This window comes from Fukomys damarensis, unplaced genomic scaffold, assembly GCF_012274545.1.
Source record: "Fukomys damarensis isolate Sample0158 unplaced genomic scaffold, DMR_v1.0_HiC HiC_scaffold_8, whole genome shotgun sequence".
NCBI classification, from domain to species: Eukaryota; Metazoa; Chordata; class Mammalia; order Rodentia; family Bathyergidae; genus Fukomys; species Fukomys damarensis.
Window position 1 is genome coordinate 32,125,086 of NW_022900920.1, and position 13,295 is coordinate 32,138,380.

At 51.3% G+C, this 13,295-nt stretch overlaps 1 protein-coding gene across 9 annotated transcripts in view; it reads right to left on the bottom strand.

The window, feature by feature from the left end:
- Window positions 1–5,978: 5,978 nt before the first annotated feature.
- Gbf1 (golgi brefeldin A resistant guanine nucleotide exchange factor 1) overlaps window positions 5,979–13,295 on the bottom strand; it is a 119,115-nt gene continuing 111,798 nt past the window's right edge. For 6 of the 9 annotated variants that reach the window (XM_010626419.2, XM_010626418.2, XM_010626417.2 and 3 more), the window contains 10 exons: window positions 13,038–13,198; window positions 12,675–12,921; window positions 12,340–12,545; window positions 8,401–8,551; window positions 8,171–8,301; window positions 7,901–8,002; window positions 7,541–7,654; window positions 7,265–7,445; window positions 6,990–7,118; window positions 5,979–6,688 (listed from right to left, as the gene is read on the bottom strand). In XM_010626419.2, coding sequence (XP_010624721.1) covers window positions 6,438–6,688; window positions 6,990–7,118; window positions 7,265–7,445; window positions 7,541–7,654; window positions 7,901–8,002; window positions 8,171–8,301; window positions 8,401–8,551; window positions 12,340–12,545; window positions 12,675–12,921; window positions 13,038–13,198 — 1,673 coding nt within the window. In that variant the 3' untranslated portion in view covers window positions 5,979–6,437. The remainder of the gene's footprint in view (window positions 6,689–6,989; window positions 7,119–7,264; window positions 7,446–7,540; window positions 7,655–7,900; window positions 8,003–8,170; window positions 8,302–8,400; window positions 8,552–12,339; window positions 12,546–12,674; window positions 12,922–13,037; window positions 13,199–13,295) is intronic. The other 3 variants (XM_019207790.2, XM_010626420.2, XM_010626416.2) reach the window with 1 other exon arrangement.

Here is a 13,295-nt window from a genome sequence, read left to right on the forward strand (position 1 = left end):
AACGCCTGGCTGCCTCTGAAGCCGGAGAACCCGGGGAAAGCCAGCCTGCCCCTAGTCGGGCCCCGCTGCTCGGAAGGGTTGGGGAAGAGGAAGTGGCTCTTGCGGTCAGTCGCTGGGCGCCTCCTGGCGGCCTGACGGGACCCGGACCCGGGGGACCCCTGCTAGAGCTGTCTCGGCTTGGGAAAGAGACCACCCGGGCCTAAAACTTACTAAGTGGCAGGCCTATAACTGGCCAGATTTTCAGGTTGACCCGAGTTTGAGAACCCTCGGGAGTTCAACGCCAGCCTGAACTACATAGTGAGACCCTGTCTCAAAGCAAACGGCAAAAGACTGGAAGTGCTTCACATTTTGGAGTTGTATGGATTTTTTTTTTTTTTTTTTGTACCGGGGATGAACTCAGGCGCTCGAGCTTGCGAGGCAGGCAGCGAAACCACGGAGCTAAATCCCCCGGCCCTGTATAGATTTTTTGTGTTTTGTTTTTTGGTACAGGGGATCGAACTCCGGTCACTGAACTTGTGAGGCAGGCGGCAGCACCACTGAGCAAAATACCTGGCCCTGGAGTTGTATGGATTTTGGAGTATGTGCAGACTATACAGGTTGAGTTTCTAATCTGAAAATCTGAAGTGCTCTGAAATCCGAAACTGCATCAGTTTTTGTTTTTTGAGACAGGTGCTCCCTAATGTAGCTCAGGCTGGCCTTGAACTCATTATGTAGTCCAAGATGGCCTCAAACTCCTGGCAGTCCTCCTGCCTCAGCCTCCTGAGTGCTGGCTACAGGGGTTGCCATCATACCTAGCACCTTCAAGTAAACGTCATGACATGCTGCCAAACAATTTGGTGAAATTCAGGGGTTTTGTCTACTACATTTCCTTGGGAAAACAGATTCTTAGCCCTTACATTCAATGAAATAGCGTTTGCTCCTTCCAGCTTGGTGACCCTGAGCTAGTTATTGCTGACTGTCGTTTTTGGTGTCCATAAACCACAGCTACTAGCTGAAGTTAGCATGGTCTCTTCCAGGCTCCACAATAGCACCTTTAGGGCGTGAGCTATATTCTACCCACTCTGGCACTAAGGATTGAGCCCAGGGCCTTTAAACATTAATCGTGTATAGTACGTATATGTATAATTATACAATAATCTACATTTCCAGTTGTTTTACATATTATTATTATTTTATTTATTTATTTTTTTGAGACAGGGTCTCACTAAGTTGCCCAGGCTGGGGTTGAACTTCCAATATTCCTGCCTTAGCCTCCCAGTACACTGGGATCATGGGTATGTACCATCATGCCCAGCTGGATTTGAGCTATTAAAATAGATTAGGAGAAAAAAATAGATTATAAGATTTTGAGCTGTTGCTGAATATGGCGGTACATACTTGTAAATCCAGGAGGATTGCTAGGAATTAAAGCCCAGCCTGGACTGTATAGTGAGGCCCTGTCTCAAAAAAAAAAATTAAATAAATAAAATAAATAAATCTGAGCTGTTGAGGCTGGGCTGTAGCTCAGTGGTAGAGTGCTTGCATAGCAAGCACAAGGCCCCAAGTTCAGACCCCAGCAACACACACTGGCTTTTTTAGACGTCCCCTCAAAGCCTCATGTGGTCATAGGTGGAACTTTTCAGAAATGGCTGGTCCAGGGAAATCAAGGATGTGATGCTGAGACTGATTCACTAGCATTAAGGGTGTGAGTTCTACTGTTAAGGGTGAGTAGCCTGGATAAAATGTATAAGACAGAAAGAGGGCTGGTGTGGTCATTGCTGGTTGTTTGCTGCTTGCTTCCTTCTGCCTGCTCTGTCCTGCCATGGACTGTCCCTGTGATGCCTTTCAGCCACGCCACCCTGCCTTGGGGTCAACCGACAATGAACTGAAACCTCTACAAACTCCTCTAACTTTGGGTGTCAGATACTTTGTCTCAGCAACAAGAAAAGTAACTAAGACACCCATACTAACACACAGTCTGAGCTGTAATTCATGTGAGGACCGAGAAAGGCTCTGTGTAGAAAATTTCAGATAGATGGAACGTGGGGAGAATGGCACAGTGAGCCCCCGTGCCTATCTTTTAACAGTAAAGATCCCCAGCGTTGGTGGCGTGGACATTTCACCTTATTCTAAAGAGCAGAGTGTCCGTTTCCCTAGCCTTGTTATCTGGGCTTTGGAAACATCTTCGTTGTTAACCTAAGAATCACCTCTGCCTGGGCCTGAAAATTTCTCCATTTATTTGCCCATTCTGGGAGGGAACATCCCTGCTTGCTGACAAAAGTCAGAGATGGATGTCCGTACTCATAAGCGCTACTGAGAAACACCAAGTAGGCCAGAGCATAGAGTGGCAGGGTCTTGGAACTGGCTCAGGAAGGTCCTGTCTACAGGGGTGACATAGGAAGTTCGGGAGGGAGGGAGCCGGGTCCTACTTGGAGGAGGAGCACGCTGGGGCAGAGATCCTGTGAGTGTTTTGTGCACACAGCAAGGAGGAGAGGCAGGGGGAACAAAGCCAGACCTCTGGATTTGTGCTGAGCCAGAAGGGTGTGTGCAGTGGAGTGCAAGTGCTGTGTGATGCAGAGGGCAGGAGGGGTGCAGGAGGTCATCGCATGGTGTGGTTTTCTAGTGAGAACATCAGGACCTGCTGAGGCTGGATGTAGACTGAGAAGAGACAGGAGGCTCTGGCAGGAAAACTGGGAAGACAGCTGTCTTACCAGTGACTGGGAAGGAGGGAGGAGTGATTTGTAGGAGGGTGTCCAGCCATTCTGCTTCAGATGTTTGACGGACCCAAGTCACAGGAGCAGTGGAAGGTTGGGGGATGTCAGCCCGGGAGCTGGTGTTGGCTCTTCACCAGGGGGTGACAACCCCCCACCCCGCAGGGTGGAGCGGCTGACCCAGCACTCTAGGAGACCGGGACTTCAGAGGGAAGCAGGCAGCTGGGCACAGCGGTGCACACCTGTGATCACAGCACTCTGAGAGGTGGAGTTAAAGGATCACAGGTTTGAGCCAACCTAGACAACTTAGTGACTTAGCAAGAACTTGTTTCAAAACTAAATAAAAATAAAAATTAAACAGGGCTGAGGTGGACCAGGGATTTAGCTCAGTGGTTCCACTGGCTGCCTCACAAGCACAAGGTCCGGAGTTCAATCCCTGGTACAAAAGGTGCGGGGGCTGGGGTATAGCTCAGTGTGAAGGTCCTGGGTTCAATCCCCAGTACCAGGAAAAAACAAAACAAATGAACAAACAAACAAACTGGGTGTGGTGGCACTTGGGAGGCTGAGGTAGGAGGCTCACCTCAAGTGTGAGACTACATAATGAGTTCAAGCCCAGTTTGAACTGCATAGTGAGATCCTGTCTCAACAACAACAGAAGAAAGAAAAAAGAAAAAGGTATGGTTAATGCAGTGGAGGAGAACCAAGAAAACACTTGCATCTCAGAAGCAGCGTGAAGTGGATTTCTAGTATGGATGATTGCCATTTAGTGACTACAAGCTCTCGAGTCCTGGACCACGGGGTGCAGTGACCGGCACTTGGTGGATGGGTGGCAGGTGTGCCTGGGGCTCATTCTGTCACCCACCATTCCTCCCCTCGTCTTGTCCTGGGGTGGTCAGCCCAGGACTCAGGGTTTCTACTGAGCCTGCAGGGTGACAGCCTGTTTCTTAGCTGCTCAGCCTTGCCTCCCCCCGCACTCTCTCTCTCCCTCCCTCTCACCTCCCCCCTCCTTCCTTCTTTCTTTTATTCTTTGTACCAGGAATTGAACTCAGTGCTTTGCACTTAGCTCAGCAGCATAGCGTCTGCCTGCTATGTTCCTGGCCCAGCCCCACATTTCTTACCAGAAAATCTGCTTGGTTCTGGAGGGTTTCCTCAACACCACAACTATTTTTTTCTTTTATTTTCTGGTACCGGGCATCAAACTCTGGATCTTGGGCTTGTGAGGCAAGTCTGCAGCCACTGAGCTAAATCCCCCACCCACAGCTACTTTTGCTTTGATATTTTTCTTTTGTTGAGACAGGGTCTTACTAGCCCAGGCTAGCCTTTAATTTGAGACCATCCTCCTGCCTCAGCCTCATGAGTGCTAGGACTACAGGTGTGTACCACCACACCCGACTTTATATCACAGCTGCTTCTGAAGGGAGAAGGGTCACAGGACAGATGTGAGGCTCGTAGTCAGCCTGACTGGGTTTGCTTCACAGCTCACTCGCCTGCCTTGCCTCTCTGCCTGCTGCCTCGTCTGTGAGAGAGAATGATGCTCACAGGTCTCCTGAGCACCACAATGAACATGCACAAACAGCTAATCTAGCAACGTCAGCTCTCTGCATGAGGGTCTGAGGTAATGGAGCGATTGCCAGCTTTCCTCTGGACTTTTTCGTTCTTATTTCAGGCCAGCCTCGAACTCACGGCAGTCATCCTGCCTCAGCCACCAAGCCAGCTTCCTCTACACTTCCTGAAAGTGGCTCTCCTGGAGTTCTAGTGTGAGCCTCACTCAGAGCGGCATTTTCCCCAAGACTCTGTCACTTCCATGCCACCAAGCCATTCTTCCTTGTGGGTCATAACTAAGGCCTGAGGGGTTGGGGACATAGCTCCACAGTGGAGCGCTTCCTAGCACACTCAGGGCCCTGGGTTTGATCCCCAGAACTGCAAGAAAGAAGAAAAGAAAATGACAAAACGAACTGAGGCCTGAGTACTGCTTTTCTCAGGGTGTTGTCAGCAGCCCAGGCCCCGTGTGCATCAGCTACATTCCTGTAACGGAGTGAGCCTTCTAGTGCAGGTCTGTCGCCCAGCATGGAGTCAGTATGTAGTTGCTCTGGCTTCTGTCCTAACTTGTGAGCAGACTGTTGCTGTTTTGCGCACAGGATGGCCTTCAGCTCTGCTGCAGCTGGCGCTCCTCCCCACCCAGGAAAGCAGAAGCCTTCAGGGCAGGGCTCATGCGGCTCAGATGGGCGAACAGAGAGCACAGTGGGCAAGGCCTTGCTGGCAGCTGACCACAGAGCCAGGCCTCTCTGCTCTCACCCAGAAAGCCCACTGTCGGCCTAATTTCCCCAGGGCTGGGCGGGGGCAAGGATTCCAGTTAGTGTAGAAACAAGGCATGGTCTTGACCCAGGCAAGAAGGAAGGGAGAGAAACTACAGCAGGTCTCATTTCTTTCTTTTTTCTTTTCCCCCCAGTACCAGGGGTCAAACTCAGGACCCTGTGCTTGCCAGGCAGGCGTGGTGTCACTGAGCTACACCCCCAGCCTGATTTCTAAGGTGCCCTTCTACACCTAAGTGAGGCACCTACAGACCCAAACTCCCGCTGGCCTGGAAGCATGCGGTGTGGCCGCTAAGGTGAGTGCCCCGCCTCTCTGAGGGCAGACCAACTGGTCACACTCCAAGCTTCACTCAGGAAGCTGGATATACAGCATTCTGTGAGCCAGGCGTGGTGCCGCACGATTGTAAGCCCAGATACCAAGGAGGCTGAGGCAGGACTGCAAGTTCAAGCCAGCCTGGGCAACTTAGTGAGACCCAATCAAAACGAATAGGGCTGGGGACGTAGCTCAGTAGCAGAGCACTTGTGTAGCATGTGTGAGGCCCTGGGTTCAATCACTAGAAAGCAAAAACAAAAAAGGATTGTGGACACCGCCGGACTTGTCCCTGCAGGCCCATAGTGCCTGCCCCATGATTGGTCCTGCCTGGTTCACCCTGGCTAAGGCACAGGAGCAGGCGCTGTGGTGTCAGTGACTGGGTAGATGCAGCCTGAGGGGTGGGAAAAGACTGTTTCTCCGTGGGGTGGGGTTGGTGCTGGAACACAGGGTCCAGCTGAGGGCAGAAGCCACCCCCTGTGGGTCCCCTGGGCATGCTCTCTGCTGAGGGTGCACTGCTGTGGCAGTGGGAGAGAACCCTCAGCTCTGTTTGGCACCTGACTGCTGGGTGGGGGCCAGGCGGGTCAGCTGCACACGTCCCTGAGATCCTGGCAATGTGGTGCCCCAGTCCACAAGCTCAAGAAGAAAAGCAGGGAGGAAAAGAAGTGGTGTCGTACTTGGACATTTATTACAGCATAAGAAGTCCATCATTGCCATGGTTTTCTGTATGTACACACTCCTTTACAACCGCCAGGCCCCACCTGCGGTCACCTCTGCAGGAAGCCCTGGAGGAGAGGCCTCGGCTCATGGGGCGGGCGGGAGAGGGAGCAAAGTGCAGAGTGGTTGGGCTTGGCTCTCAACACCTGAGCTGGGCACTGCAGGGCTGGCACAGTGATGCGTCCCCAGTGCTGCCAGGCTGGAGGCAGCGGCTACAGGTGACAAGTGCACTCCTGGACCCTCAGGAGTGGAGCAGCGGAGGGGAGTCCTGCAGTCTGAGGCGGGTTCCCGCAGGGGCTATAAAAGTTCTCCTCTCCCCATCTCCATATGACAGCAGCAGCAGCAGCAGCTCGGACTGGGCCTGAGGAGTTGGGCCCCGGGACAGCCCGGCCTCTTGGAGGCCCTGACTTAGTTGACCTCAGAGGAGGGTATGGGGTCTGTGGGGCGTGGCGTAGCTAAGAGGGGCACCGGAGAGGTGGCCTCGATGAGCGCAGGATTGAGGATGATGGGCAGAGTCATGGGTGGCACGCCTACCTGCAGTGGGGAGGCCAAGGGCTGCAGGATCAGGGGGGGCGCCCCCTCTGGGGCAGGACCTGGAGCCACTGGTGATCCGGGGGGGCTGCTGCAAGGGGCTCGGGGGCCCTTGGGCTTTTCCAAGTCTGCGAGGAGAGTAAGGTGGCTGCAGTCGGGCTCTCTCGTCCGCACAGGACGCTCACACTCCCGGGTTGCTGTACCGGCCTCCCTTCTTCCCGTCCCCACCTAGGCAAGAAGTCTCCCTCATGGTGGCCCTGGCCAGGTTGCCCTGGTGTAATCTTTCCTGGGGCCCCCAGAGGCAGCCTGTGCATGTCTGTTCTCTGGCCCTCAGCTAGCCCTAATGCTGCCAGCCTGTGCTCCTCAGGGAGCCACTCAGGCCTCCCACTTCTAGCCCACCCCGCAGCTGGCCAGCCTGAAGGGACTTACCACAGGTCCCCATCTCTGAGGGTATCTCCGGGGGAGGCGGACGGCCAGGTGTCCAGGGGTCGCCAGCAGCAGGAGTCAGGTGGGCTGAGGCCAGAGATTTGGGGCCATGCGGCTCCGTGGGTATGGAGTCTGGGGCGGGCAGAGAATCCAGGGGGCAAGGCTCAGTGCTGTCTTTCCAGCAGGGCTCTGCCTGCCTACCAGTCTTACTACCCATGGGGACACACAGAAGGGAGTCAGCTTTGGGGACCCTTTGGCAAGGCTGGGCAGGCCCCTACCTGGGATGACAGTTTGCTTGAAGAGCTCATCACGCAGGTGTGGCAGAAAGCAGTCAATGCGCTCCCACGTGATCTCCCAGAGGGCAGAGGGGCCCCCTCCTCGAGCATCTGCACTGTGGAAGATCTCTGCTGTGTCCATCACCAGGAGCATATTCTTCAGTGACTCGGGGATGGCCTCTGCCTGTGGGAGGCAACAGGACATAAGAAGGAGACAGCGAGTCTCCTGGCACGTGGCAAGCACGAGGGCAGCGGGTGTCGGGTGGAGGCAGAACACACCAATAAATCGCTGGAGCCCGCGTGCATGTACTTGTCCATGAAGTCCAGGATGGTGAGCCAGAGGGCCGCAAAGGTGGAAAGCGACAGCAGTGGAGACAGGTGCTGTAGGAAGACCTAGGGCCCAGCAGCCCCTGTCAGTCAGGGTAGGAGAACTCTGCACCCACCAAAGCTGGAAGGTAGGCCTGTACCATTTTGCACGGGAACTCTGGATCAGAGATTGCCCCAAGTCCTGCTGAGTCTCCACAGCCCATGGCCTGAGCGCATACACTGCATCTCTAGATCCTACTGGAAGCCCTGGCTTCTCAACTTGGGGAAAGCCAGGTGTGGGGAAAGGAGGTGGGGCTAAGGTGTGAGCAGTACCTTTGAGAGCAGTGTGGAAGCCCTCATCCGGGTCTCCTCCATCCCGCCCACATCTGCTGGGCTGATGTTCTCTAAGAGCTTGGTCAGCAGAGGAAACAGCACCTGGTAGGTTAATATCCAGTGTTGCCAGAGCAGGGTCAGACGGGCAGCTTTGCCCCAAGGAAGCATGCTGGGTGGCAGGAAAGGTACGCTGAGTACAGATATTAGGGGCTCTTCAGGCTGCCTTTTCCTAGGACGTGAACTTTATCTTAAGACCAGTATATGTCCTACCTTGTTAAAACAGGACTCCCATTCCAGGGCATCCAGCTTTTGCAGGTCATGTACCAGCAGCGCTCGCTGCAGATAGGTTAGCGCCTGCATTCGGACCTGGCGCCGGGCATCACAGCACAGGCAGGCGATGCCTGAGAGCAACAGCAGGGTCAGGGGCCTGCATCCATTTGGTCAGGGCTCCTCAGGCTCAGCACCACCTCTGCCCTCCCCTGCCTATTCCCTTAGTTTACCTTGCAGTAAAGGGCACCAGCAGTGGGCCCAGAGGGTGTGGGAATCCGCCTCAATCTTCTGGCCTCCTGTCTCCAGGTGGCGCTGCTCTTCTGCCCACGAGCTATAGATAGAGGCTGCCCGTGTGTGCAGGGTGTGCATCAGGTCTAGCAACTGGGGGTCACAGGAGAGGGCAGGACATGAGTGTGGTTAGGTTTGGTGCCCCCACTGTCCCTGACCAAGTCCTCAAGGGCCCTCAGCACCAGTCACACTGTACTCCACCCCTTTTTTCCCCAATTAACCTTTTATTTTTTATTACACACATCAATATTTTACAGAAAAAAATAAAGAATCCCTTAATGTTAAACTACTGCTGTTCCCTCTGCCTCAGCTTGATGAGCTGGCTGCTCCAGACCTGGCCGTGTTTCTCAAAGGCAGGAATCCCTCATGGAGGAGACTAGGAGACGTGTGGACTAAGATTTAACAGCATGCAGTGACTGTGAGGAACTCTCATTTCATGTCTGTGTCATACCTTCTGATGACACAACCTCAATTTGTTAGTGTTTTTTAAGAACAAGCTCAGAGGCTTGCATGAGCAATAGTGTCCAGACAGATTAATATTTTTAAAATTTTCATCCTTTTTCTAAGGTCATTCTTTTTAAGGAAACTGTTTTCACATTTAGTGAAATAAATTCAGCCCAAAATACATGAAAAACATTGAGCATCACTGGCCACTGGAGAAATGCAAATTAGAACAACAGGAGATTCCACCTTACTCCAGAAAAATAGCAATCATCAAGAAATCAAATAATGCCAGGGATTTAGCTCAGTGGTTTTGCTGCCTGCCTTGCAAGTGCAAGGACCAGAGTTCCATCCCTCGTACAAAAAAAAAAAATTTCAAATAATTACAATGCTGGCGAGGGAATTTAGCCCCAGCTCTGGCACTCGCTTGGGATGAGATGCACCTATGAAAGACTTGAAACGCCGTCTTCCCACCAACCCCACCCGTGCTTTTAACAGATCCCCCAGCTAGGGGAAGCAAATGTGCAGTGGAACCTAGGTCTTTGGTTTCTATGGCACCCCGCCTTCGCGGTGCATCCTCCTTTGATGTGAGTACAGTTTGCCAGCAGCACCCAACCTAAGTAGTCGCTCCCAAACTCTTGACTAAGAACCCTTTGAGAATTGGGAACCCCACCCCAGGGAGGAACAATGACAGCTACCTTCTACTGAGGCTGCTTTATGCCTTTCTTACCACTGACTCTTAAAATGGAAAATGGAACCTTCTACATTGTTGGGAAGGTAAATTAGTGTAGTCATTATGTTTTTGTTTTTTTGAGACTGGGTCTCACCATGTAGTTCCGGCTGGCCTTGAACTCACTATATAGCCTAGGCTGGCCTCAAACTTGCAGTAATTCTCCTGCCTCTGCCTCCTGAGTGCTGAGATTACAGGCGTGCACCACCACGCCTGGCAGTAGAGTCACATGGAGATCAATATAGACATTCCTCAGAAAACTGAAAGCAGAAATTCCTTTTGACCCAGGTATTCATTCCCCTCCAGGTGTCTTCCCAAAAGAGGTAGATGTCATATTACAATGATCTGTGCACACCCATGTTTACAGCAGCACAAGGCATAATAACGAAATCTTGGGAACAGCCTACATGTCCATCAGCAGATGAAGGGATAAAGAAAATGTGCTATTTATATACAGTGGAGCACTACTCTGCCAGAAAGGACAAACTTGAGTCATCTGTGGGAAAATGGATGCACCTGAGACCCTAAGCTACGTGAAATAAATCAGACGCATGAGCTTAAACATCACATTTTCTCATACATGAGAAGCCCAAAATGTAAATAAAGAGCAAAATAAAAGATGGAAGATAGGTCTTTTGCAAATGGGAAAGAGACCAAGAGATGGAGGCAAGAGGGAAAGGAAGATATAAAGAAGGTGTGTACATGCACCAACTCCCCATGATGAATATAGTCATTTTGTACTGCAAACACTTATTAATAAAAAATAAAAATTAAGCCAGGATCTTAGCTCAGTGGTTCTGCCACCTGCCTCAAAAGCGCAAGGTCCTGAGTTCAATCCCTGTATCAAAGTAAACAAACAAACAAACAAATAAAATAAATGAAAATTGAAGACCATACATGGTGGCACTAGTCCCAGCACTCAAGAGGCTGAGGCAGGAGGATCACTGTAAGTTCAAGACCAGACTGAACAACATAGCAAGACTCTGTCTCAAAGAAAACATTAAAAGAAAACTAATAAAACGACATATTAGAGTGAAAAATAAATTAATTCAGCTCAGCTGGGTGTAGTGGTGCATGACTGTACAGTAATTCCAGCTAACTGGGTGGCTGAGACACTGCAAATTCAAGGCCAACCTGGGCAACAGAAAGAATGAGAGGGAGAAAGGAAGGAAGGAAAGAAAGAAAAAAGAAAGAGGGCCATGATGACCCCCTTGCTGTCACTATGCCCACAGTAGTGAAGCACTTATCTAGCATGCATGAGGTGGAGTTCAATCCTCAGTACTGAAAAAAAAATTCAGCTTGTAAATCAGTTTGTTTTTCACAGCAGGATTTTGTCACTACTAAAATCTGGATTTTAAACAGACTCTTGGACTGTGGTCCCTCTCCACTGGTGTGTACCACTTCAACTTCATCCCTAGTAGCTTTCTAGAATGGCCTTCCCCAGGAAGCTCTGTGAGTTTCTTAATGCAGATGTGGGCTTCTGCAGCATTTTTATTTCTAACAAGGACATCAGTGCTATATGCAATCAGTTTATCGGTGACTTCCTTCAAGTAATTTGTCTGCACCTTGTGGGTCATGGTTTCCTTTATCCTTTTCCAGATTTGGCAGACTTGCTGGTGCTGACAGTAAGGGGTCTTCCATAGATTCTATTTTGTTTGTTTGTTTTTGGTACCGGGGATTGAACTTGGGTCCTCGCGCTTGCCAGGCAGGCAGTGGAACCACTGAGCTAAATCCCCGGCCCTGTTTGTTTGGTTTTTGAGGCAGGATCTCACTGTGTAGCCCAGGCTGACCTGGAACTCATGAAGTTGCTCCTGCCTCAGCCCCTCAGTGCAGGGATTACAGGCGTGCACCAGAGTGCCCACCAAAGTCTTCCATAGATTCCCACTGCTGTGTTTTAGTAAAACCAACACAGAACAAAGGCAACACAACCGCCAAAAATCTCAAACAGAAACTCCATTACTGTCTGCCGTTCTGTCATGGGGAAAGTCCATGCCATTAAGTCAGGGCGGTTTCTGTCCTGAACATCTTCAGTAATTAACTTGAACTTTCTAGCTGCAACATCATCTTTCTGTAGATCTGCAAGGCTCACTTCAAACACATACTCTCTGAGGCCCTTCGGTGCAATTTTGGTCCCTTCAGTTCCGGTGATGAGTATTTTTCCAGTATTTCTTACTTTCTTATTTATTGAGTTTAGCTGGTGCTTTCACCAGCTACATTCTGAGCTACTCAGCGAGCCACAGGCTTTATTTATTCATTTCCTTTTTGAGACAGAGTCCTACTCACTATGTACTCCACATTGGCCTTGAACTTGCAATCTTCCTGCCTCAGCCTCCCTAGTGCTGGGATTATAGGTGTGTATCACTATGCTTAGCTTTTAAAATCAATATTGTATGACTTGAATAAATATAGAAGAATAGACAAGCAGTGATATGGATGCTTTTAGCCAAAGGAATTTAGTGTGTGGAGGTAGGAATGGAATGGGAATTTACTTTTATCAATTTATCCTTTTGTATGTTTTGAATTTTGCATGATGTACACAGATTATCTAGTCAAGAAGTTTAAACAAGCAAAGACTTTCAGGTGTTTTTGGATGAGGGAAATCCCGGGAGAACACACAGCCCCTTCCTCTCTGCCCTGAGCTTCCTCGGCCCCACCCAGGGTCCCAGCCTCAAGCGCAGGGGAAGAAGGAAGGAAAGGATACCATACTTACGTCCTGACTGACCTGTAAAGACACCGTGTGGTAGCTGGCAGGCACACCCTCCTCCTCCTCGTCGTCGCTGTGTCCACCCTGGGTGGCATGCTGGCTGGAAGTACGAGGCCGCCGAAGCACTGAGCCCTCCTTGGGCTTCTTCTTGAAGCGGCTTGCTTTGTTGTCATATTTGTGACTCTTGCTGCGTTTCTCCTGGGACTTGCACCCTGAGCAGGGCCAGACTGGGTCACATCTGCACAACCATGTGCAAGACAAAGATGCCCTGCTTTTCTCCCTTCCCCACCTCCCTCTGGAAGCTTCCCACGGCCTCCCCTAGCCCTTCATCTGGTACCCACCGCCATTGAGACTGGCCTCCACAAAGATGCGCAGGGTCTTGACGCAGAGCTCAAAGTTGTCAGGGGTGATGTGGGCAGCGTCACGCACGATGAAAGACAGTGATTCCACACACTTGAGCAGGGACTTGGTGTCGTGCGGGCCCAGGTCCAGACCCACTGTGAGGCTGTACTGATTGACCAGGGGTGAAGGGCCTGGCCAGCTGGGCCCCAGCCCTGGCTTGGAGTTATCTATGTCATCCTTCCCCACCTGTGAAGTACACAGGAACAAGCTGGGGACTCAGGCTTGACCTCTCTTCTCCCCAGACACCTTCTCAGAGGACCAGGAATCTTCCCAACTCACCCACCTCTTGTACCCTCACTCACCACCAACCAACCACTGCTGACGACATCAGCGTCTGTGGCAGAGCGGTGTATCTTGCCAGGCCTGCCGTGGTCAGTGTAGACCTCCGAGTCAGAAGTGTACCCTCGGTCCAGGCTCATGTCAGTTTGATGGTAGGAAGGGAGCTCACTGTCTGACTGTGCCCCTAAGCCAGATGGGGAGGAGGGGGAGTCAGGGATAGACACTGGGGCAGAACAATTTGGGGTCAGAGGAGAGGTGTTAAGGGCTGGCCGCCTCTCTCT